This window comes from Scylla paramamosain, chromosome 12 (genome assembly GCF_035594125.1).
Source record: "Scylla paramamosain isolate STU-SP2022 chromosome 12, ASM3559412v1, whole genome shotgun sequence".
Taxonomy (NCBI): domain Eukaryota; kingdom Metazoa; phylum Arthropoda; class Malacostraca; order Decapoda; family Portunidae; genus Scylla; species Scylla paramamosain.
The window spans coordinates 26,525,619-26,550,636 of record NC_087162.1 but is presented as its reverse complement, the minus strand read 5'-3'; the positions used below and the strand labels follow the sequence as shown (position 1 = coordinate 26,550,636).

At 40.2% G+C, this 25,018-nt stretch overlaps 3 protein-coding genes and 1 long non-coding RNA gene across 6 annotated transcripts; 1 reads left to right on the top strand and 3 right to left on the bottom strand.

Moving 5' to 3' along the window:
* Positions 1–1,800: 1,800 nt before the first annotated feature.
* LOC135106017 (uncharacterized) lies at positions 1,801–3,395 on the bottom strand. The gene is made up of 3 exons (XR_010271092.1): positions 3,206–3,395; positions 2,483–2,564; positions 1,801–2,111 (listed from the first exon to the last, which is right to left on the bottom strand). It is a non-coding gene; the product is annotated as an uncharacterized LOC135106017 (long non-coding RNA).
* Positions 3,396–3,536: 141 nt separating this feature from the next.
* On the top strand, positions 3,537–8,406 carry LOC135106015 (coiled-coil domain-containing protein 32-like). The gene is made up of 4 exons (XM_064014789.1): positions 3,537–3,956; positions 4,376–4,505; positions 4,849–5,082; positions 5,912–8,406. Exons 1-4 carry the CDS (start codon positions 3,951–3,953, stop codon positions 6,169–6,171), a joined length of 630 nt encoding a protein of 209 aa, XP_063870859.1. The 5' UTR covers positions 3,537–3,950; the 3' UTR covers positions 6,172–8,406.
* On the bottom strand, positions 6,378–10,268 carry LOC135106014 (tRNA (guanine(37)-N1)-methyltransferase-like). Of its 2 annotated transcripts, none has more exons than XM_064014787.1 (3): positions 10,000–10,268; positions 8,848–8,971; positions 6,378–8,057 (listed from the first exon to the last, which is right to left on the bottom strand). In XM_064014787.1, exons 2-3 carry the CDS (start codon positions 8,853–8,855, stop codon positions 6,467–6,469), a joined length of 1,599 nt encoding a protein of 532 aa, XP_063870857.1. In that variant the 5' UTR covers positions 8,856–8,971; positions 10,000–10,268; the 3' UTR covers positions 6,378–6,466. The 2 variants fall into 2 exon arrangements, with proteins under 2 accessions (XP_063870857.1, XP_063870858.1); XM_064014788.1 differs by having other exon boundaries at positions 8,848–8,968.
* A 4,855-nt stretch (positions 10,269–15,123) lies between these two features.
* Positions 15,124–23,189, bottom strand: LOC135106008 (uncharacterized). 2 transcript variants are annotated; one of them, XM_064014764.1, is made up of 13 exons: positions 22,636–23,189; positions 21,976–22,071; positions 21,332–21,473; positions 20,978–21,081; positions 20,728–20,861; positions 19,754–19,969; positions 18,439–18,571; positions 18,043–18,220; positions 17,846–17,952; positions 17,566–17,682; positions 16,576–16,668; positions 15,781–15,882; positions 15,124–15,324 (listed from the first exon to the last, which is right to left on the bottom strand). In XM_064014764.1, the coding sequence occupies exons 2-13, from the start codon at positions 21,976–21,978 to the stop codon at positions 15,130–15,132; spliced, it is 1,524 nt and encodes a 507-aa protein (XP_063870834.1). In that variant the 5' UTR covers positions 21,979–22,071; positions 22,636–23,189; the 3' UTR covers positions 15,124–15,129. The 2 variants fall into 2 exon arrangements, with proteins under 2 accessions (XP_063870834.1, XP_063870833.1); XM_064014763.1 differs by having other exon boundaries at positions 22,007–22,071; positions 22,636–23,186.
* Between the last annotated feature and the right edge of the window lie 1,829 nt (positions 23,190–25,018).

Genomic DNA, 25,018 nt, shown 5'->3' with positions numbered 1-25,018 from the left:
GCTATGCCACACGTCATGGCCTCGATGGGTTGCAATGTGATCTTGGCCTGGTAGAGCACAAACCCTACGGCAACACTGGTGGCCACGCACATCACAAAAGTGGTGCACATGCCAAACAGCAACACACAAGCAGCTGAGTACCTGAAGAGAACAATTAAGGTCTGTTCAGTTTGGCAGGAAGCTGACAATGATGCTCCAACTTCCTATGAGTTCACATAATATATTACATACTGAACTGACAAATGGTTATTAGATGATATCCATGAGTAGAGATACATAACTTAATTACTGGTTTATATATTACTCATTACTTGAATCTTAACAAAAACTTGAGTGAAACAAGGTATATTATAAAAGAAATTTACATACAGTTATGAAGCAATAATCACAATAAATTTAGTTAGCTTGTCAATCATATTTAAAGCCATAATGATTATCAGAAGAATAGAATATATATCTGAAAAATACCTACATGAAATTAAGGTTGCCATGACAAGTAAAAATTCAGGATGCCTCCTCTGAACAAGCTCTCCCCACCCCCTGCATGTGGTAATATGTAGCCTTGAAATGTTTACAGCTTCCAATACACCCTCACTGCTTTCATAGCATGGGATTTTTTTTTTTTTTTTTTGGGTGGGGCTGCATTTCTGCAGTGTATTTATATTTTTGTTTGGGTATTTTGTCACAAACAGGTATTAGATGTGACAAGCAAGCAGACACTTCCAAACAGCTAGTCCATGAGTGGAACAGAAAATACACAATTCCAAATACTCCAAATGCTGCAACATCAGGGAACAAGCAGCAGGTGTGGTGGCAGCACTACAAACAAACAAGGACTCCCAAACACCACAACAGCTGGTCCACAATTGGCACCATGTTGTCACTGAGATACCAGCAGGCAGTGACTACTCAGTGTAAGAGAAGTCAAGACTAGCTCCATGGCCAGCAGAGCACAGGACATGTGTAACTGATGTCCACCATCAATGTCCCACAGGCTGCTACCCAATAAATCCTCCCCACTCTCTCCTTATCACACATTACACAGTTTAAGCATTGTTTATTTCATTTTACAGAGATGACATTCTGAACATCTGAAGAATTTTCTAAATATCTCCCAGATTCATATTTTCACAATTCATTTCTGGACATATCACAAAAATAAGGATACATGGCAAGCCAATCATAAAATAGAATGGCAATCAGAGAAACATTCCCATCAGATATGAGACTAAAAATATCTAACACTTTACACCTAATGCCTTACATGTCACAATACCAAGCTACTCCAACACATTATGCGAGGGATCATCAAAGCCCAAGTGACTTCTGGTCAGCCTCAACTGTCCAAGCACTACATTCCTATTTCAGTCATAACAAATGGGCAATATTAAATGTAAAGGATGACTATTTCAGATTTCTACAATTAATAATCTGAGTTGGGTCAAAATCATGCAGGGATTGAGAAAGGTATTTTGTTGTCAAAGATTCCCTAAAGAAGATTTTTTTTCTCCGAAATGTAATAATCAGAAAAAGAAGTGATTTAGATGAGAAATACATGAAAATAATGCAACACTACTAAACCATCAAGAATTTCATCATTAAAGGAAATCTGGCCAAAGTTTTCTACATTAATGGAAATCAAACCTGAAACCTTTTACCTAAAAATGAGTATATTAACCACTATGCTATCAGGTCATCTTAAACTACCTGTAGAATGAGAAAGGTGATGTCTTAAATCATCCACACTAAGCTTTCACTGACCTCCACTTTCACGGTGTACTGAGAAGCATTGGCTCTTACCTTCCATACTTATGTCGTCTCAGCATCAGAAAGGCAATGATGGCAGACACTATGTGAATAAATAATATGGAGAAAAATCCCCAAAGAAATATTCCCTGCCATAGTTGTGAAAAGCTTTCTAGCTTTTGATTGGTTAATTCTTCCGAGTAGACGGAGGGCTGGTTCTGTGTGCTGTATGCCACCACAGCCTCTGCCCGCTGCACCAGCTCCCCTACTGGTCCCAGCACCAGGAACACAGCACCAGCCTGCACCACCAACACACTATGGCACCATCCCTTGGGGCTCATGGTCCTCTTCATACATTCTAGATTCTGAAAACAAGTTGCACAATGAGACACATTCCTAGTATCAATGAGTGAAGTTTATGGAATATGACATTCACTTGACAAATCGCTCAACATCTTTTGCCAACACCTCACAATCCTGAAAAGGTACACTTGGAAACAATAGTTCATTTACTTCAATTACCCATGACTAATTTCGATTTCAGCTTTTTCTCAATATAAGATTAATAGTCCACATTGCTAACAGGAAAAGTGAAGTTGCTTATACATCGACCAAACCCGTAACAGATTCCTAGAGAACAATCAGCATCACATCTGGGACTCACAGTACAAGGTAACAGTTTGGGGAGACAATGTTGAGCAAGGGCCGCTAGGGCCTCACCTGAACAGCCACCTACCTGGGGAGTGAGGACCTGAGTGCATGTCCCTCAGGTGATGCTGAGGTGCTGCCACACAGCTGTTCTGCCTCTCCCCATGGAACTGATGGTGAAAAATGAAAGAAATAAATACATAAAAAATAAACACATTATACTGAAAAAAAACAAAGGCAATGAACCTTTACAATAAAAATCTAATATTCTAATACATAGCTAAGGTCTGACACTTACGTTAATATTGGTCTGCTCCATACTCCCACAGCACTCTACACTAATGTTCAGTGGATGATGTGACTGAACATCACATTTTGTCCAGAAATAGTGTAATCAGCAGACTACTGGGCTGATTTGTACATCGTTAAGTGGTAGTTGCTTGTACATGCGTGTAATGAGTGTATTCATGTGTGCGGTGGAAGGGGGTGGGGAGGAAGTGAAGGTGCAAGGTGACGACCGAGATTGTCGACACCGGGAGGGCTGACAGCCTGACCTGTCACTGCACATGCCTACCTGCTTTCACCTGTACGCCTAACTTACTGTATATATTGGTGTGCTCGTTTTCTGGAAATGCAGCCAGAGAGCGCAAGTGGGCTAAGGCTAAGATTATTTTCACTATCCCCAAGACAGTAAAAGCTAATACACAGGCGGCGTCACCCGTTTTGAAGAGGAAGAGAGCGAGAGTGTGGGCTGGCCAGGATGCTGGTCATGCTGGGGTGTGGAGCAAGACAATAACACCATCAACATTACCTCACTTTACGCGGCTCTGAGGGCGAGCTGCAGCCTGAGGATGGCCAGAGCACTTCCCTCTCTTTCTCTTAAGACGTAGAGAAAGAGGGAAATCCTGTAAATCTCGTCTTAAGATTTGGTAAGCAATAGGCGAGGCGTGCCATCAGCCCATCACCCGCCCTTCGCCTGTCAATAAACAAACATTTCGGCCTCGGCTCATTATGCACTTTTTAGCTTTTTAATGAACACTGTTTTGGGTTTTCTTATTTTTTTTTTGTAGTGTACGAGATCTTTTTATGTTAGTTTGGGTTGGATAAAGGTGAAAATTAGCCGTGGATGAATTATGTCATAAGGCCGTGTCATCTCGCAATTCGGTGTGTCTAGAAGTGGGTGCAGTGACAATTGCCAGTGTCCCTCGCCTTTCTTCATTCCTCTGTTTCTCGAGTCGTAAGCTTCCTTAGTTCCTTTTGTGGCGTTCGAGTGTCACATCGTGGCTCGGTGACAGTGTGTCTAGAAGGGGGCGTGCTGTGCTATGCTGTGCCTTCTTTCCCTTGTTCCTTGAGTCTTCACTTTTCTTGGTTCCTTATGTGTCTAGAAGGGGATGTGTTGTCAGTGTCCTTTTCTTTCCTTCTCTCTGTTCCGTAAGTCTTAATCTTCTTCGTCCCCTTCACCCATGAAAATTACGCAGCTGCATTGTTCCACTGCTGCTGTCATTTAATCATCTTCGTCAGTTTTGCAAGACTTCAAGAATCTCAAGGTCGTCAAAATGCAGGTGTGTGTGCATGTCATCAACTGATGCCTCATTGTGTTTGATATCTTAGCACTCCTGTTATGTAAGGGATGGTGCATATCATTAATTCATGTCCAGTCTTACACGTTTTGCATTATCTAGCAAAGCAAATACCAGGAAGGATGCCTCACTATAATTAAGACCCACTCTTACGTATTTGACACTATCTGATTTTGCAAATCTGTAAGGAAAGATACGTGTCACTGTATTGTGTAGTCATATGGCATTACCAAACTTTGCATGTGTAAGTACATCCTATTTGACATTACCTAGCTTAACAAATATAAGGAACTTGCGAATCCACCACCTAAGCCGCCACCCACATCCGTCCATCCCCCTAAGCATCACTGTTAATCTATCATAATCCTACACACACCTATGAGAGATCCCAACCATTACAGGGTGAGGTGGATGGTCTGTGGGGCCCCTCAGGAACTATGGGAACCGACACATCAGTCTCCTTGGGTTTTGAGGATTCCTTTTCTCCACAAGGTAGACAGCTGGAGGACACTGCTCAAAGTCCCAGTCAAGGTGTGTTTCTAGTTATGCTGGTTTTTGTGTGGTGGTGAAGAGTGCCAGCTGTGTGTGTGTGGGAGAGTGCCAGTTGTATAAAAATATTAGTTTTTCTCCATTATCCATGTAATGCTTGTTATTACTAATAGGTACATCAGTTTCTTCTAAATTCTTAAGCACAGAGTTTGGGCTTAGGAAACGAATGTGTCTATTTATTTTTGCATCATATTACAAGTTAGAATAATCATAATCATGAAGTGTGTTGTCAGTTTTTTTGTTACTGTTTGGTTGACTGCTGTTTTTATTATTGCATCAGTTTTTTAATGTCATATTCATTAACCAATAAACCTCCTCCTCCCAGAGAATTATGTTCCACTTCAAGACTCCCAGCAGTATCTGGCAGGACTTGAGTCCAAACTGGCTCGCATTCAAGGCCGTACTGCCTCCAGCAGGAAGACAGAGAGTCGCAGACTACTGGATGCCTTGGCTGGCTCTAGAAGCCACCAGACTGCCCAGCTGATGCAGGACAGTGAGTCTTCATGTGGGAACATTCCTACAATGGATGTACCATCATCATCCACCATAGATCCACAAGGTGAAGTAACATTATTTTGTCATATCAAACCATTTAACAAGTATACTTTATGAATATTTGTTGCCTTTTATTCATGTGTGCCTTAAAGCTGCTGATGATGGCATTTATGAAAATTAAAGGAAAGCTCCAGAAAGAAACTGGAGTGATGTAATGGCAACATGAACCATGGTTGGAGATGAAATTGTATGACTGCCTTCAGCTTGCTGTTAGTACAGTACTTTAAGAAAACTAAGTTTTATGGTGTAATGAATAAAGTGAACAAAAAAGGAGTGAGTTCACTGTATTAACTGAAGTATGCAAGTGTCTCCACATCAAGGTATGACAGCAGAAATTATTTATCTTTGTTGTATCCCAAGAGACCCCACTTTCCTGCATCTCTTTAGGGAAATGAAAATAAAAAAGAAGGCACTGGTTGTCACTGCATTCTAGCATTGACACCCAGTGGGTAAAGTGTCATGAAAACAAAACTGAAATGCAGAAATTAATCATATGGAGATTTCTTTTACCCATTATCAAATTTTTTTTATAAAACTGTAGGTTTAAGAGAGAGAGAGAGAGAATGATTAATTCTTCCTTTGTGGCAGTTAACTTATTCTTGCCACTAAACCAAGGCAGTGTTTGTTTACTGCTTAAAGTTTATAGCCCTTGTTCAAGAATAAAATAAAAAGCATTTAAGTACTTTTCTCATATCACAAACTTATAAATAGCACTGCTTGCCTCATAGCTCATTGTGGATACTGACTGCTTCAACAAAAGATACTAAAGCAGTACTTCATCATATTCCCTGTGATGAGCATGACATCAGTGTAACAGATCTTTTCTTTTGCAGGGGCTTTGGGTGCCATGTTGAGAAGGGTGGCACCTGACCGAGTGGCCCTCACCCCTGAAGAATTGTGCCATTTGCTGCAGGCTGATCTGCTTGCACAGATGCATGAATCAGAGAATGATGCCTCACCAGATACTCATGGGACTGTAGGAGACAAGAACCTCCCACTGGGAAACACCTGTGAGAACCAGGATAAAACATCAGCCAATCTTTCAGGAACTGGAGAACCCAGGGAACCTTCATCTGATGAAGGAGAGAAATGACAGTTGTTCCATCTTGACCAATGTCTAGCTGTTAAAACAATTGTTGCTTAGTAGTGAATCTGTCATACCTCAAAAAAATTATACACATTTGTATGTTCATTGTGGTACTCATCATACATGTCAATAAATTAAAGTATGCCTGTACCATATATATATATATATATATATATTACATACATATATACAAGTATAAATGAAATGCCATGTGTAACAGATTAATATAATTAAATAGAAAAAAACTTTGATTACACAGCCTCACTCAATTTTCTGTTAAAATTAATATTTTAGAGCAGCATCAGGATGACTTTAACTTCTTACACAAAGGTTCTTCATCAGAACTCTCCAGCAACACTTCTAAAGGTAACTGAAAGCTGACTCGCATCATAGCCTTATTTGGAGCCACCTGTCTTACATGAATCACCTCCTGAACATGCCTCTTTAGACTTTCATAACTTTTGTGAGATTTAGACTTTTCACAGTTTTTTAAAGTATCACTATCAAGAGCACCATCCTGTAATACCTCACCAGCTTTTGCCACTTCACTAGGCTTGGAGAGATAACCCAAATTCTCAGCCACTTGTCCAATGGCAACGTCTTCTGCCGTCTCTTTAGTAAACATGTACACATGAACCACAGGCAGCTCCACATCCTGCAGCACTTCCTGGACACCATTCATGAGGCCTTTAAAGCTTGGCAAGAAGGTCACTGCCAGTGCTGGAAGGTTCATAGTTATATGCACACTGCCCACAAAGTGCGGATCTTTCCATCGTTCCATTAGATCAGCCTTCAGTATTGTCTGAATGAAGTCATGTCCATCCATGTTGAAGCATTTCACCCTTTCCACAACTTTGTTCTTGGTGCAGTTTTTTACCAAGGCATTAAAGGACTCTGGGTTGAGGTCATTGGCCAAAACGTGGCACTTCTTCCTGCCAGCAGGAACAGCAAATGGCCCCACCCCTGCCATCACATCGTAAAGGACGTCTCCATGCCGCAGCCGCCCCACCACCCTGCCGTGCTCTGTTGACAGCCGAGGGTTCCAATACACCCGGGCAAAGTCCATTGTGAAGGAACAGCCATTCTCCTTCACAGTGACTACAGTGTCTCCAGTGCCCCCAAGAATCTCCATCTGAAAATTCCTGTATGTAGAATCAATGGTATTGACTTTATTCACGACCATGGAGATGTTTGGCACTTTGTCCAGGTACACCTCCCCAATGAGAGTCTTGTATGGCAGCAGATGCTCTCGCAGGTTGAGGTGAAGAATGTGGCCAACTATGGAGAAGCTCTGGGCACCCTCCTGGTTGGCAGGAAGGACAGCTTTTAAGATGTCTTCAGCTTTCCAATTTTCATATCCCAGAGTAATCTCTCTGTAGCCAAATGTTACCTCATCTTTGCTAATGATTTCTCCTAGCTCTTTCTTGATAACTTCTAAACTCTTCACTAAAATAGGATTAAGAAGTATTTCTTTCTTATCTCCATCATCATCAGCAGTTCTGACAGGTTTTGATTTTTCCAATTTCAACAAATATTTTTTCAAACATTTAATCACACTGTTGATTATACTGCTTTTGACAGTCACGTGAGGTACTGAGATTTTCTTTTGAAAAGCTCCTCGGTCAAGTTCCATCATTCCACTGACAGTTTCAGGGGGAAGTATAATGGTGGTCTCCATGTTTGGTTTGCAAAGAGGAGTGTTGCTCTGGACAGAGGAAGATAAACAAAAGGATTCACTGGTGCCCAAAGTCCAGCTGAAGGCAGGTTGGTTCCAAGATCTTGATGACTTTGAAAGAAATGATGGAAACTTCACCACAGAACTGAGACTGGCAAAGCCTTTTTTCTCACATCTCTTCAAGCTGGTCCATATGTGCCACAGGGAACGAACTGACCTGAAATACATGTATTATTTATTAATCTATGCAATGTTTAGGGAGCACAGCTATAACACTGTCTGCTATTAAACCACTAGTATGGATTCTGAAGACAATGTGGGTCTCTCATAGCACAAATACTAGTGTACCTCTGCAAGCCTTTTAAAATAGCTAAGAATCTCACTAATTACTGTCACAACTCACTGATACTCTGACAGAGAAACCAAGTATGAAACCATATCATGGAAAAAAGAAGCAAGGCTCCCTGAGTCTTACTTGATGACAAATAAAAGGTCATGTGACTTTCCTTCCAACAGATAAATCTTGTACTCAATCTAATTTTGTTAATAAAAGATATGAAAGAAAATGGCAGTTTATTTATAGTCAAACAGTAAGTGATCCACAGAAATTCTTTGAACATTAGAAGGCATCATATCCAGGTGTTTGTCAACTTGGAAGGGGACTGCTAAGACCTTCATGCTTGATTATCTTATCTATCCATATAGCAGGCTGAGATCACCTTAGAGCCAAGACACAACAGCAAGGAGACATAGTGATATATGCAGTACAGCCTCAAGTGGGTCTGCCAGACAGGGAATCTACTTTCATATGTTTATAATTTTAGCTCCTTACTTCAGTACTCACATATTTGCTGCCTGTTTATTTGGCAGAAGAATTATTGCAGTAAACTATACTATTTCCAATATTAACTTTAGTCTCATCACACAAGTAAAAGAATAGCAACCTCATCTACTGTGTACCCATACACTGTCTGCTCCAAATGTACTGAACAAAATTAAAAACTTACAAATTCATATCTAGATGTAAATTTCTTGAATTGAAGTACTGCCACAGATATGATGTGCAGCCCTATGCAACATTCCCTTCATTGAGTCTAACAGGTTTTGGTGATGACTGCATCACCAAAACTGCTGTCAATAAAAGAAATTTTCCATGAGATATTGGTGAAATTTTGATCATGGAAGCAGAATCCTCACTAATACTAAATGGTAATGATGATACTATGTTGTTGGTAGATATTCAATAAGAGATGCAAAATGCACTGAAGTATTAATCTTAATTAAACTGTAATATTACTTAAGTGACAATTCTGAGTAAAAACTTCCCAGAAAAAAAAAAAATATATAAATATATATTGGATTTTCTATGCAAAAAGTTCAATGTGTTGTTCATAAGTCAAAACTATATTTTTCTGATAGATTTTGCCAGATTTTACAAACATAAATAAGGTAATGGCTTCATATTAATTTCTTAGCCTTGCCAGTCAGATTAGATTAAGTTAGGCTAGTTTAGTTAAGTTAGATTAGTTTAGTTAGGTTATGTTATGTTAGTTAAGATACATTAGTAGGTTAGATTGGTTTGGTTAGGGTAGGTTAGTTTTGCTAGGTTGGTTAGGTGGTGATGGTGACAGCCAGCTGGTGGTCACAGCCAAGCACCAGGCAGTCCTCTTGTGGGGAACACTGCAAGTGAGTGTTACTGCTGTGTTAATTACTTGTGAGGACAAAACTATATATATATTTTTTTCTGGTAAATTTTGGTGTTTTGTATTAATAGGTATGCTTTTAGTTTTTATTGCAAAACGTTAGTTCCTGATGGGGAGTTGGAGAAAGTAAAATATAAACAAATTATTTGCAGTATAAATACAACATGCGGATTAATTCAACACAAACCGAAAAAAAAAAAATAATAATAAACAAAATATCCAGAAGACACTGATGAAAGAGTAAATTTTACTGATTTTGCTGTGCTTTGAATACTAATGATGCTTTTTTTTTCACTGGAAATCGCCAGTTTCTCCTTCAAGATTAGATAATGGCAAAACCAGCGATTTCCTTCCCCCCTCCCCCCCCAAAAAAAAAACTTCCAAAACACAAGAAAATCTATCAGAAAGATATAGTTTTAGCTCAGAAACAAGTAATTTAATGAAACAAATAATTACTTTGATTTATTCTATTCCAGAACTTAAACGTCACCCAAGCTGGTGTTGGTCTGTGGAGGACCGAAGGTGGAGTGATGCTTGGGAGTGGAGAAGACTCAGGAGAATAGCGCAGCGGGAACAGTGTATCTGGTGTTCTGCAGTGTTTGGCCGCCCACCACCATGGAAGTTAGGACTCTACATTCCTTACTATCTACCCTACTCAGTGGCCAGCCATGCGTTCCCTCACTCGCCGCTCCGCACTTCGTAGCCTGGCACAAATGTAAACATCGCCGAATCCACCGCGATCCGAACACGCATCTAAGAAAAACATCTTAATTTTCATATAAAGAGCATTGACATATAGATGTTTACTGATTTTGCTTGTAGTAACTTGCGACTTTGATATTTTACTCTATTATATTTCGGCCCCCAAATTTCGGTACCTTTTGTACCGCCCAATTACCTGTTGAACTGTTTTTTTTCTTCATTTTTCTTTTTTCATGTAGGAAGGACACTGGCCAAGGGCAACAAAAATCCAATAAAAAAATATGCCCACTGAAATGCCAGTCCCATAAAAGGGTCAAAGCAGTGGTCAAAAATTCATGAATAAGTGTCTTGAAACCTCCCTCTTGAAGGAATTCAAGTCATAGGAAGGTGGAAATACAGAAGCAGGCAGGGAGTTCCAGAGTTTACCAGAGAAAGGGATGAATGATTGAGAATACTGGTTAACTCTTGCGTTAGAGAGGTGGACAGAATAAGGGTGAGAGAAAGAAGAAAGTCTTGTGCAGCGAGGCCGCGGAAGGAGGGGAGGCATGCAGTTAGCAAGATCAGAAGAGCAGTTAGCATGAAAATAGCGGTAGAAGACAGCTAGATATGCAACATTGCGGCGGTGAGAGAGGCTGAAGATAGTCAGTTAGAGGAGAGGAGTTGATGAGACGAAAAGCTTTTGATTCCACCTAGTCTAGAAGAGTAGTATGAGTGGAACCCCCCGGGACATGTGAAGCATACTTCATACATGGACGGATAAGGCCCTTGTACAGAGTTAGCAGCTGGGGGAGGGTGAGAAAAACTGGCGGAGACGTCGCAGAACACCTAACTTCATAGAAGCTGTTTTAGCTAGAGATGAGATGTGAAGTTTCCAGTTCAGATTATAAGTAAAGGACAGACCGAGGATGTTCAGTGTAGAAGAGGGGGGCAGTTGAGTGTCATTGAAGAAGAGGGGATAGTTGTCTGGAAGGTTGTGTCGAGTTGATAGATGGAGGAATTGAGTTTTTGAGGCATTGAACAATACCAAGTTTGCTCTGCCCCAATCAGAAATTTTAGAAAGATCAGAAGTCAAGCGTTCTGTGGCTTCCCTGCGTGACTTGTTTACCTCCTGAAGGGTTGGACGTCTATGAAAAGACGTGGAAAAGTGCAGGGTGGTATCATCAGCGTAGGAGTGGATAGGACAAGAAGTTTGGTTTAGAAGATCATTAATGAATAATAAGACGAGAGTGGGTGACAGGACAGAACCCTGAGGAACACCACTGTTAATAGATTTAGGAGAACAGTGACCGTCTACCACAGTAGCAATAGAACGGTCAGAAAGAAAACTTGAGATGAAGTTATAGAGAGAAGTATAGAAACCGTAGGAGGGTAGTTTGGAAATCAAAGCTTTGTGCCAGACTCTATCAAAAGCTTTTGATATGTCCAAGGCAACAGCAAAAGTTTCACCAAAATCTCTAAAAGAGGATGACCAAGACTCAGTAAGGAAAGCCAGATCACCAGTAGAGCGGCCTTGACGGAACCCATATGGCGATCAGATAGAAGGTTGTGAAGTGATAGATGTTTAAGAATCTTCCTGTTGAGGATAGATTCAAAAACTTTAGATAGGCAGGAAATTAAAGCAATAGGACGGTAGTTTGAGGGATTAGAACGGTCACCCTTTTTAGGAACAGGTTGAACAGGTTTTGACATTTTCTGTTAATGAAGGAGTTTTTGGCAAGTTGGAGAACAGACTTGGCATGGTTCCGGGCAGAAATATAAAGTGCATGAGATTCTGGTGATGGAAGGCTTAAGTACCTTTTGTGGGCCACCTCTCTATCATGTATAGCACGAGAACAAGCTGTGTTAAACCAAGGTTTAGAAGGTTTAGGACGAGAAAAAGAGCGAGGAATGTACGCCTCCATTCCAGGCACTATCACCTCTGTTATGCGCTCAGCACACAAAGACGGGTCTCTGACACAGAAGCAGTAGTCATTCCAAGGAAAATCAGCAAAATACCTCCCAACTAGCAGAGGCAAAACGCCAGAGGCACCTTCGCTTAGGGAGATCCTGAGGAGGGATTGGAGCGATAGGACAAGATAAAGATATGAGATTGTGATCGGAGGAGCCCAACGGAGAAGAAAGGGTGACAGCATAAGCAGAAGGATTAGGGGTCAGGAAAAGGTCAAGAATGTTGGGCGTATCTCCAAGACGGTCAGGAATACGAGTAGGTTGTTGCACCAATTGCTCTAGGTCATGGAGGATAGCAAAGTTGTAGGTTAGTTCACCAGGATGGTCAGTGAAGGGAGAGGAAAGCCAAAGCTGGTGGTGAACATTGAAGTCTCCAAGAATGGAGATCTCTGCAATAGGGAAGAGGGTCAGAATGTGCTCCACTTTGGAAGTTAAGTATTCAAAGAATTTCTTATAGTCAGAGGAGTTAGGTGAGAGGTATACAGCACAGATAAATTTAGTATGAAAGTGACTCTGTAGTCGTAGCCAGATGGTGGAAAACTCGGAATATTCAAGAGCGTGGGCACGAGAGCAGGTTAAGTCATTGCGCACATAAACGCAGCATCCAGCTTTGGATCGAAAATGAGGATAGAGAAAGTAGGAGGGAACAGAAAAGGGGCTACTGTCAGTTGCCTCAGACACCTGAGTTTCAGTGAGGAAAAGAAGATGAGGTTTAGAAGAGGAGAGGTGGTGTTCTACAGATTGAAAATTAGATCTTAGACCACGAATATTGCAGAAGTTAATGAAGAAAAAGTTGAGGGGGGTGTCAAGACACTTAGGATCGTCGACAGAAAGGCAGTCCGACATTTATGGTCCCCTCCCCAGATGGGGACTCCGAGGCTGGTGTAGGAGTCGCCATGATGATTTTAAAATTTTTGAGTGAAGGGTGTGCGTGTTATTAGGTGGTTGTAGTTTTGTGTGGAGGAAGAGAGTTGTCTTTAAAGGGCAGGCTGTGACTGCCCCCTTGTGTTGTGAGACACAAAGGGAAACGTTCAGTGAGGTCACAGCTGGGTTTAATGATAAGTTCACAGCACCCCCTGAACAGTGCTTTAGACCTCACTGGGAGTAATTATCGTTTCGGCAGGTGTCTACTGCCTCCTCCTCCTGGCTAAAAGAAACACCATCCTCCTCCTCCTCCTCCTCCTTCCATCCATCATCTCTTATGCTCACATTCCCTCCTCGCATCTTTAATCAGATAGAGAAAGTGAAAGAAAAATAAAATGAAGTAAAAAAAAATAAGGCCCACTATTTCATACAATCCATGGAATCATTTGAGAGGTGGCCTTCCTCCTCCTCCTCCTTCCCATCATCACCACAGCCACCACCATCTTCTGTTGGCCAATAAATAATAAGCAAGCACAGAGAGAAAATAGCGTCTGTTTGTCATCATTACTCCTATCCTTGCCTTGTCATAAAGTCAGAAATAAAAGTGCCTTCAGTTTGTTGTTTGAATTCCAGCACTGCCTTGTGTATGTGAAGTCCTCAGTGTGACTTGCCTTGTGACATGAAGCTTGTTGATTTCAACACAACAAGCAGAAGTTGATTTTATTTGTGATTTTATGGCGAGGCAGTGATGGGAGTAATTTGCTGACCGGAAACAGAAGGTACTTTTCATCCTCAGTACTTGGTGACAGTGCAGTTATGGCAGTAATGACACCAACTATTCTTTTGCCTCTCTTTTTTAAGTGGTGATAATTAGGAGGAAAATATCTGTATACAGCTGCCAATAATGGTAATTTCTTAGGTAACATAAGAGGTGACTTGAACTAAACGGTAACACACTCATACACTTGTTCATCAATCAGTGAAGATTAGGTTAGTTTACAATGCAGCCAAAGGACAACTTGATGTCTCTGTAACTTGAAAACCACAGAACACATTAAAACTAATCCACTTATTGTGTGGTCGAACATAAAAGACAAAATAATTAGGTTACGGATAGTTTTTCAGCATCAGACTAACTCACAGGACAGAATAATCTTGCCTCACCATACAGGACACAGAAAAGCCCAACCTAACATTCTTATACTTGCAAAACTTTCCCAGACACAACAAACCTGACCATTAAAAAAAAATAAATGAAAATAAATAAAGAATAAAAAATAAAACATCATAAAATCTTGAATACCTCTCAACTGCAAAACTTTCCCACAACACAACACAACAAACCTCTCATGATTATTACCACCTGTCAATTACTACATTCTTCCCTTGAATTACCTGCCACTCCTTACTGACCCTGCCTCCTGACCTCCACACCCTTCCTGACCCGTCCCTGAGCCAAAAGGTTGCTAGACACTTGGACAAACATGAGGCAAACATACCAACCAAATATCAAACATGTAATAGGAAAAACTCAGTGAATATTCAATCTCTTGTGCTCTCATTAAAAATTCTATAAGATTATTTAACTAATTTGAGAAGTGTTGGCAGTCCAAGGTTGGTAAGGGAGGGAAGAGAAATGGAGGTGGTTAGGGAGGGCTGGTGACAAACCTTCCCTCTTTTCTATACTCAGAGCGCATGCTAGTTCTTCAGTCTTGTAAGATCCTCTCTCTCTCTCTCTCTCTCTCTCTAGGTAAATATATTTCATTTTCCCATTTTTTTTTTTATGATTTTATAAATTAATTTTTATCATTCTATTAACTTCATCCTTTGTGTTCTGGAGAATTATTATTATAGGATTAATAATAAAACTTTTCTTTCAAGAAATAAACGCTTATCATTGCAGCACTAGACGTGGAATGAAATATAGTTTATTCATGTCTATTATGTACTGCTAATGTTTGCATGTAGCTAAAAATTTAAAGACTTGGTAGATCTAAATGACACGCTCTGTAGAGAGATAAAAGATGCTACAACTACACAGTAATGCTGTATCTTTGAAAAAGGCCATCATGGTTATGAGTTTTTATTCTTCATATGTATATCCATGTGAGGAAAGTCCTTCCTAACACAGTAAGCCACTAGATGAAGTATGAAAGGATTCTCCATCCACTCTGCAAAGGGCTGAGTTTCTGGCCTGGTGTGTAGGTCTTTCAGGACTTGCTCCACAACTCCTGCCTCCATATTCAGTACCATGGGCCCTGCCACCACCTGGAGGATGAAAAATCACTGTCATAATCCTTCTTGCTGGTGAAAGTTAAGTATTATTACTGTATTTTCAGTCTTTCATTCCCTATACTGGATAATTCTGGAACTCATTGCCTTCCTATATACCTTTCCTCCTTTTTACATATAAAAGATGAAGGCAGATGTGATGGATGTAAGAGATGATAGGTATGTTTGAGAAATTTTACTGTTATGCAATTGTAATGAAAATAAAAATTAATGACAGCTGAAAATCAAGGAAGAGAATCAATGGAGAGAGACTGAGGACTAGAACTGAAAGGATCCAGGATAAGAGATGTATCTAAGCAAGGGACTAAAATAATGAGCAATAAACAGAAGACTGAGAATAGAGGTGCAAATGCTAAGGTTTTTGAGATGGAAAGATCTAATCAGGAAGTGACAGCAACATCAGTCTTTGCTCCCTGATCTTAATGAAGTCACCTGTTCTCGGGTGAAGCCGTAGTCCAGCAGCATCCGTAACACTGCTTTGGTGTTCATTAGGCCGTAAGGCGTAAAGATTTCTTCTTCCAACACCTCCCTGATCTATGAACACAGGAATGAATATTAATGAGAATATGTTCTTATAAATCATAGACATAGTTACATACACAATGTGATTATCATATTAACAATAAGCACACCTGTATAAAGTAGTGCAATCACAAGACTTGGGTTGTTGCTTAAATAGTTTGTTCTCGTCACAAAATAAAGCACATGCTAACACTATATAGTAGTGGTAGAAGCTGCAACTCCATGAGACAAAGGGCCAAGTTTCCTGTTCCTCTTTGCTGGTTTCTTATTCTACATAATATGACTGACTTCACATCACACAAATGCAATATAAAATGACAGCACTAGTCAGGACAAAACACCAAAGATGGTTAGATTTTCTCATAATAGTTGTACTCTTTTCTCATTAACAAAATGCAAATGTTCATTGATCTTGTTTTTAAATTTCACACAATCTCATCAAGTATGAATTAATGAAAGCCTCAACAAGACAATTTGGCTACTTTGATCAAGTCAATGTTTCTATGAGGATCAAATTTAGGATCATTACTTCAGACAGGGAGTCACAGTAAAATAGGGTTAGTATCTACAGGATCTCATTTATGTCTCTTCCTCACACAAAATATTCTTTTCATATAAGAAAGAAAACACAATAGTAGTCTTAGTATGAGTGTACAGCCATGATGATTAAAAAAGAGACTAAATCTAAACACTATGAAACATCACCTGTTCAGGGGGCAGCCCAAGGGCAGTGGCCACATAAGATACAATCTCTGGTGTCACACTGCGGCACTGATGACGACTGGTGTGCTGGTCATGCTGGAAACATCACAGGAAAAATAAACTGAGTTTTATTATCATATGTAATATCTATTTTTATATTAGGCCACCAGCCTACTAATGGAAATAGCTGAGACAAGGTAGACACACACACACACACACACACACACTGTAGTTTAGTCGAGTGTCCTTGCCTACCACACAACAAGTATAGGTTCCACTTCCACTCAGGTCACTCAGGATTTTTGAGTGACAGTGAGTGGTTATTGTCCCTCTTGATCAAGGGGCTGGGAAGTGTGGTGTGTGTGAGATGTCAGCCTTACCCAAAGAACCTAAAGTTTGTGCTCTTTTTGGAAGGGTAACAGCTGACACTCACAAGTGATCAAGACCATGACAAATCACACAAACTTTCCCTACAACTAAGTTAAAATCTACCTTAGCTCCCTGGACCTGGTGAATAACTAAATGAAACCTGTACATGGCATACAAGTAAGAATCTCTTGGTTCTAGGCTATAGAAATGAGCTACATGACAGATGCCTATGGGATGAGCAAAGTGGATGTGAAATGCATGAAGATACAGTAAAACTTCAGCAATCTGGACCTTAAGGATGGAAGACCTGCAGTGTGAGTGGTGGAGCAATGGATAAGATGAAATGAAATGCATAGTTTGGACAACTGGAGAGAATGGGTGAAGGGAACATGATAATAAGGACATATACAACAGTAAAATAAATGCTGTGTACAAAAGGATGACTACCTTATAAAATGGAAGGATGTCATTTTGAAACTTGGAAAGAAAGAACTGATTATGAGGGTATGGCATGTGGCAAAAATGAAGTACATGGACAGAAGGTGGACTCTTTGTCATGACCATTCTCTTGAGGAAACCTTCACAAACACACATTAGGGTAAGCAATGTTAAACAAATACACACCTTCATTGCAACAGAGAGACTTGGGATGCCATGACCAGACTCCACACAGTTGAGCACCTTCTTTATTTGCTCCTGGCTCCTCAGCAGCTCAAACAGTTTATCAGATACCATAATAATCTGGAGCAAGAAATTAAAATAAATAACACTGTTATTCCCATAAATGCTTGAGATGATCCACCCTGGAAGTCCTTTAAAAACATGTTTTGGCAATATGTCAAACATTTTGATTTCATCTTGAAATCTTAATGAATTAGTTCAATAAAGCTTTCCTCCATCTCACCTCCCATTCTTGAAGTTGCTTCAGGATCTGCAGTCTCTCACTAACCTCTGAGAATAAACTAGTTTTGAATAAAGTTGCTGTGTGGTAGGTGCAAGTAAACGGGTGCACTGCAAGGAGAGAAGACATTGAACAGTTAAAAAATAATAAAATATTAAAATGTGGTCAATATTTACAAAAGATGCACTATCCTGACTGACCTTTGTGTTTCTGAAGCAGTCTGAGCCAGGACACCAGGTGGGATGCAGGGATCTGTAGCAGCTTGGGGACTGCCTTGGCCACCTCCCTGGTGGGAGTCCCCCCAATGCTGGGGAACTTCTGTAGTATCTCTTTGGTATTTTCTGGGTCCAGGTAAAACAACTGTGGTTTTTTTTGCACCTTAAGAAGGGAAAATGGTTTCTATCTTCATTCTTTTACAGAGTAAACCTAATATGATGTGTTAAGAATGAATCTTGAGCAAGCTGCAATGATGACAATGTTTCAAGAGCCATCAATCAAACTTCACTGGATATCTTTTACCTACTATTACACTGTATCAGCCATTGTAAGTAAACAAGAGTTTGAATTGCTGTAAAGTGGAGACAGAACTAACTCACATCAGAGAAGCTCAATTCAAGGCTGTCAATGAAAAGGTCACATAGAACTGCATAATGATACAGTGGCTTCCAGAGAAAGGCAGCTTGGGTAGAATACAGGAAAGATCCTACCACTTCTGTGTCTTCCAAGAACCTTTTGAAATAAGAAAAACCGTGATTAGGTACAAAAAGGAACTCATTTAAAATTAATATCAAGACTTAGGCAAACTGTATAAAGAACCTATCACATTGATCTATCTATGAAAAGTAACTACATTATATTTTACAGGTGGCATTACTTCTTGCTGGTTTCCCTTACCTAAATAACATGTACCTCGGATACCTTCTTTATTTTTCTAAGAACTTCTTATCAAGATGTGGGAACAGCAGTAGTCAATCTGATTCATACCTTTTCATACACACAATGCTTTCCTCAGTCTTCTTGTGTCTTTCTCACATCTTTCCCTTTTACTTTTTTCACTCTGTTCTCTCAATATAAGGGAAGTCTGTCCTTTATAGTTCTAGCAATCAATCTAGGATAAATTGTTTTCCATATATTAGGTGATTGGCTGAATTTCTTTTGCTTTATTTCACTTAATATCTACATTTATGAGGCAAATCCCCCAAATTTATGAGGCTGAAATCCCCTATCAAGAGGGGTAATCAAGACAAGGCATTTGCACCCATAAGCATTCCCCTCACATCTCAGCTCCTGGACCTCCAGAGGGAAAAGAAACAGTGCTCACCATCTGGGGCTACATGAGAATCACTTGCACAACATACTCATTAATAGGAAGTATTTTTTAAATGCCCTTTTTACATCCACATAGATTCTTCCTTGCATGATCCTATTTAGATTCCTGTGAGCTGCTTTCCTGCACTTCCTTCTTTGTTCACAGAGGACTAACCTCAGCAATCACCACAGATGTTCAAGAAACACTGGCAATGTAAATTCATCATATTATCTATTAATGAAATGTATAGAAGCATGTCAATATTTTAATATGGTGGCATTAGATGTAACATGAAGGTGGAGGAGGTGTAGTGCAAGAATACCTCCATGTGAACTTACTGAGTGACCAAGGGAGACATGCAGCAAGCCAAGCTGAGTCATTATATAAAATCACTGTTGTCAGACTTGGGTCAAGGTCTGAAGCATATTTTTTGGGTTTCAAAATGAGCAACTTTGCAATTTTCTTTAGATTATTTTCCTGAGTCTTCTTTTGGCATTACCTAACATATATGAAAAAACATACATTGTGCAAATCCATACATTATTTGAGATGTTTTCTTTTAACAGGGCTACACTTAGACAGAGCATGGATATGAAACCCACCTATGAGCCAAATAATGCTTGAGCAGATAGAAGAACACCTGTTTCAGTGTCACTGTGTCATCACTGCTGGACAGATCACGGGCAGCCTGCAGGGTGGACTCTGGCAGGTTGAGGTCAGTGCAGCTTGCAATGAGGTGTTCTACTGGGTCTGATTTAAAGATGCTCTTGGAGTCTTCCCTCAAGAACTTCACTGTATTGTCCATCAACAGAGTCATCCTGAAACAATGGTGATGGTAAAGTTGTGTTGCCAAGTCATGTACAACACACATGCTTGTAAACCCAAGGACTGTAGAGGTTAAGCTTTATGACCTTAATGTAAAGAACTTCCAAGACAGGGGGACATTATCCATCAGTGCATGTCATAATCTTGTTATTTCCAGGGTTGTCTTGGATTTTTATAGCAGGTAAGAGTTCAAGCATTAACTTAGCCTCATTGCTGTCATGATGACCTCAGCATTAACACAATCTCTGGACCAATAACTCTCCCCATAATACAAAGAGATGCAACGCTTAAAGAGATAAGTATGCATGGAAAAGGAAAACACATATCTTAACTTTTGCCCAAGCTGTTTTCCTCTGTCAATCTCATCTCTACTACTGAGAAAACACAATGTCTAGCACTGCTAAAAAAATCCTGCATCCCTAAAATAATATGATTATAAAGATGAGTCTACAGAGAAGCCACTTCTGAATTCTGTAAGGAGAATAAAATTTTAACATAATTATGAGAATATGTAGAAGAAGATTGATAATGTTGAATTTGCAATCAAATATAAACATTTTCAGATGTAATTATAATTTGTTTGAGGTAAACTGATGAAAGTTTGCCGATGCATATGTATTCACTGAACATTTCATGTGAACATTTCATGTGCATGAGTTTTCCACTTAAAGATTCCTGGGCATCTATTATGTGGTATAAAAATGTGAGCTATAATAATAAAAACAGCAGACAGAGGTGTAGCACCACTTACCATGGGATATGATACAGGGACGGCTGGGACAGGGAAAGACTTTGCAGGAGCTGGACACGAAGCTTGTATTGTATTGGGGTGAGGAGCAGCACTTCCTTGAACAGCTCCACCTCCTTCCAGGAATGGCCATCATCCTGGACACACAACAATCAATGTTAAATCAGCCAATACTGCAAGGCAGTGCTGTTTTGTTCTCAGCCAAAGCTGAGAGATGGAGTGACAGTTCTAGTGAAATAAAGCTGCTTCTTACCTTTATCAGCCTAAAGATGTGGTCCAGCTGGAACTTTGGCACCTTTTTAAGTTTTGGGAAGTTCCTGACAAACTCCTGAGCCTCTTTTAGAGTTCCCAAATCCTCTGGGAAGAGAATGCAAGGAAAACATTTAGTGTGAGTATAATGTTATTATAATTATTTATAGATTATCCCAGTGAAAATTCTAATTTCTGTTTTCATTGCTAATATATGATCTCACATTCAAGGACAGTATCTGCACTAGGCAATGATGGACACCATGCCCTACAATGGGAGCAGAAGTACCTCTCTGCTCCCACCCAAAGAGGTGAAGTCTACTCCCTCCTCCATTCCTCTACTTGGCAAGATACTCACTGTAGTAGTGGTGGATGAGTGAGTATGGGCTGCGCAGGTAGTACTTGTACTGTGCTTTATTCTTAACCTGCTGGCAGTATGTATGAGCAGTGTGGATGCCCTCGGTATTCGCCACTGCTTTCCATAACAAACCACAGCATTTCTGAATGAAAAAGAGCAATTAGTGAATAAAAAGTAACTTCAACTGATCTTCTGATAGTAACATAATGCAAATTTGAATTGGGTCTAGAATTTTTCATATATGATTAAGCAACTAGGCAAAATCTAAAAATTATATCAAATTCTAGGCAAAATAATATGCTCCCAAAAACACAGTAAAATGCTAGCCCCATTTACTTCCCAAGACATCTAGACATTCCTTACTTGAAGACTAAAGTCAAAGGGCTAGAAGGACAATTAGCTTTGAAGAAGGCATGACTCTATTATGATGCCCAATGGCAATGGCGATAAACTGTACTAAGGTGATGACAGTCCACAACAATCAAGGTCACAGATCAAAAGATCAGATCCACTAAGGTCAAACACCTACTCCCACCATCCACTCTCACTTCACATAGTCAAACTAATGGACAGGCAAGATAGGAGATAATTAACTTCCTGTCACAAGCTGTTATCTCTAAATGAATGGGAATTAACTGAGTCACCATTTCCACCAATAAACTTTGCACTTCTCACAGCAGGAATTCTTTGAGGAAAACAGCTGTGGAGGGTCAGCATAGAGTCCCGTGTTGCTCCGGTCCCTGAAATACCAACATACAGTGAAAAGCTAATCCAAATATTTTCCAAACCTACACAAACAGAAAACTATGAAAGACACCTTAATAAAACACTACTAAATAAACAACAATCAGACAATGCAACACTGACAATGTGAGTGCAGAGCCATTAATGAGCTTTCAAGGAAGATTAGATAAATTTAAGAATGAAAATGATGTGTGAGCATAACTAGGTATATTTCATGTAGGGGCTGTCATGAAAAGGTTCGTCCATCCATTCAAAGCTTGCAAGGAGAGCTTTAGCTGAGATACAATATGTAACAGATGATTGGATGTTGTGGTTTATATGCCTGTATAACAACCAGGTATTCCTTGTTTTCAGTCTTGTATAGTTTGTAACTGTAACCAAATACTTAAGATCTCAAATAATGGATATGATGTCAAGGAAATATCACCAGAAATTGAAAATACTATTCTAATCTAAAATTCATATGCATTACCAAATACCAAAATAGAGCAACAAGACAACCGGACTGATCGAGTTGGTTACTGATTATACCAAGACAGAGAAAAAAAATGCCATTTTACCAAGAGGGTTCGATTTCTAAGCAAATGCTGCAGACGGGGCAGGGCAGGTGGTCCAGCTTACTGAGGAACACTGCGATTCCACTTTCCTTCTTGTGACATGCTGTGTCGCTGCTTAGGTCGCCCACTCCTTAACTATGTTATTCCTCGCACTGCTACGTCTTTTTTTTTTTCTCATTAATGTTTCTTCTTTCTCGCTTCTCGGGGTACTCTCCTGTCTACCTTTACGTTCTTAAATGTCAATTTCTTAAAATACAACATTCGACTAGAATTGTTTTCATGAACCTCACTAATGCCTGTCCTGAGCCCCGACGAACACGGCAACCGTTCACCACTTGGCGCGGCTACCTGCCGGGTTTGTTTATTTTATGGATCCAGGTTCTGCTTAAATAACGGCACTGTATCATTGCTTATTACTCAGGTCCGGTTCCGCAATCACTCTTTTTTACTGGCTAACCAATGAAACTACTTCAGCTGTAATCGAATTGCACAGTCAACTTTCGCTACTGCTTTTCGTTTGGAAGCCAATGATAAAAATAAATGAATAAATAAGTATATAAATTAATGAAAAAAAAAATGTAATTTAGATACTGATTTTCCCAATCTGATGTTCCGCGCTGGTGAACTCGAGTGTGAATCGCTACAGACTGGAGGGGTTCGGTAAAGGGATGCTGGATTCGTGTCTGCCAGGAGGAGGCAGTAGACACCTGCCGAAACGATAATTACTCCCAGTGAGGTCTGAAGCACTGTTCAGGGGGTGCTGTGAACTTATCATTAAACCCAGCTGTGACCTCACTGAACGTTTCCCTTTATGTCTCACAACACAAGGGGGCAGTCACAGCCTGCCCTCTAAATACAACTCTCTTCCTCCACACAAAACTACAAGCACCTAATAACACACACACCCTTCACTCAAAAATTTTAAAATCATCATGGCGACTCCTACACCAGCCTCGGAGTCCCCATCTGGGGAGGGGACCATAAATGTCCCCAGGTCGGACTGCCTTTCTGTCGACGACCCTAAGTGTCTTGACACCCCGCACAACTTTTTCTTCATTAACTTCTGCAACATTCGCGGTCTAAGATCTAATTTTCAATCTGTAGAACACCACCTCTCCTCTTCTAAACCTCATCTTCTTTTCCTCACCGAAACTCAGGTGTCTGAGGCAACTGACAGTAGCCCCTTTTCTGTTCCCTCCTACTTTCTTTATCCTCATTTTCGATCCAAAGCTGGATGCTGCGTTTATGTGCGCAATGACTTAACCTGCTGTCGTGCAAACGCTCTTGAATATTCCGAGTTTTCCACCATCTGGCTACGACTACAGAGTCACTCTCATACTAAATTTATCTGTGCTGTATACCTCTCACCTAACTCCTCTGACTATAAGAAATTCTTTGACTACTTAACTTCCAATGTGGAGCACATTCTGACCCTCTTCCCTATTGCAGAGATCTCCATTCTTGGAGACTTCAATGTTCACCACCAGCTTTGGCTTTCCTCTCCCTTCACTGACCATCCTGGTGAAATAGCCTACAATTTTGCTATCCTCCATGACCTAGAGCAATTGGTGCAATACCCTACTCGTATTCCTAACCGTCTTGGAGATACGCCCAACATTCTTGATCTTTTCCTGACCTCTAATCCTTCTGCTTATGCTGTCACCCTTTCTTCTCCGTTGGGCTACTCCGATCACAATCTCATATCTTTATCTTGTCCTATTGTCTTGTCCTATTTCATGCCTATCTAAAGTTTTTGAATCTATCCTCAACAGGAAGATTCTTAAACATCTATCACTTCACAACCTTCTATCTGATCGCCAGTATGGGTTCCGTCAAGGCCGCTCTACTGGTGATCTTCTGGCTTTCCTTACTGAGTCTTGGTCATCCTCTTTTAGAGATTTTGGTGAAACTTTTGCTGTTGCCTTGGACATATCAAAAGCTTTTGATAGAGTCTGGCACAAAGCTTTGATTTCCAAACTACCCTCCTATGGTTTCTATCCTTCTCTCTGTAACTTCATCTCAAGTTTCCTTTCTGACCGTTCTATTGCTGTTGTGGTAGACAGTCACTGTTCTTCTCCTAAATCTATTAACAGTGGTATTCCTCAGGGTTCTGTCCTGTCACCCACTCTCTTCTTATTATTCATTAATGATCTGCTAAACCAAACTTCTTGTCCTATCCACTCTTACGCTGATGATACCATCCTGCACTTTTCCACGTCTTTTCATAGACGTCCAACCCTTCAGGAGGTAAACATATCACGCAGGGAAGCCACAGAACGCTTGACTTCTGATCTTTCTAAAATTTCTGATTGGGGCAGAGCAAACTTGGTATTGTTCAGTGCCTCAAAAACTCAATTCCTCCATCTATCAACTCGACACAACCTTC

Excerpts from the sequence above, each read along its gene's own strand:
- LOC135106008 (XM_064014763.1), bottom strand. The coding sequence starts at position 22,048 with ATGCTGACCCTCCACAGCTGTTTTCCTCAAAGAATTCCTGCT. Across the intron at positions 18,221-18,438 it reads TTGAATTGAGCTTCTCTGAT|GTGCAAAAAAAACCACAGTT; the intron begins GTGAGTTAGTTC and ends TCCCTTCTTAAG. Across the intron at positions 17,683-17,845 it reads AGCAACTTCAAGAATGGGAG|ATTATTATGGTATCTGATAA; the intron begins GTGAGATGGAGG and ends TTCTTGCTCCAG.
- LOC135106015 (XM_064014789.1), top strand. Across the intron at positions 4,506-4,848 it reads TGCTCAAAGTCCCAGTCAAG|AGAATTATGTTCCACTTCAA; the intron begins GTGTGTTTCTAG and ends TCCTCCTCCCAG. Across the intron at positions 5,083-5,911 it reads ATCCACCATAGATCCACAAG|GGGCTTTGGGTGCCATGTTG; the intron begins GTGAAGTAACAT and ends TTTCTTTTGCAG.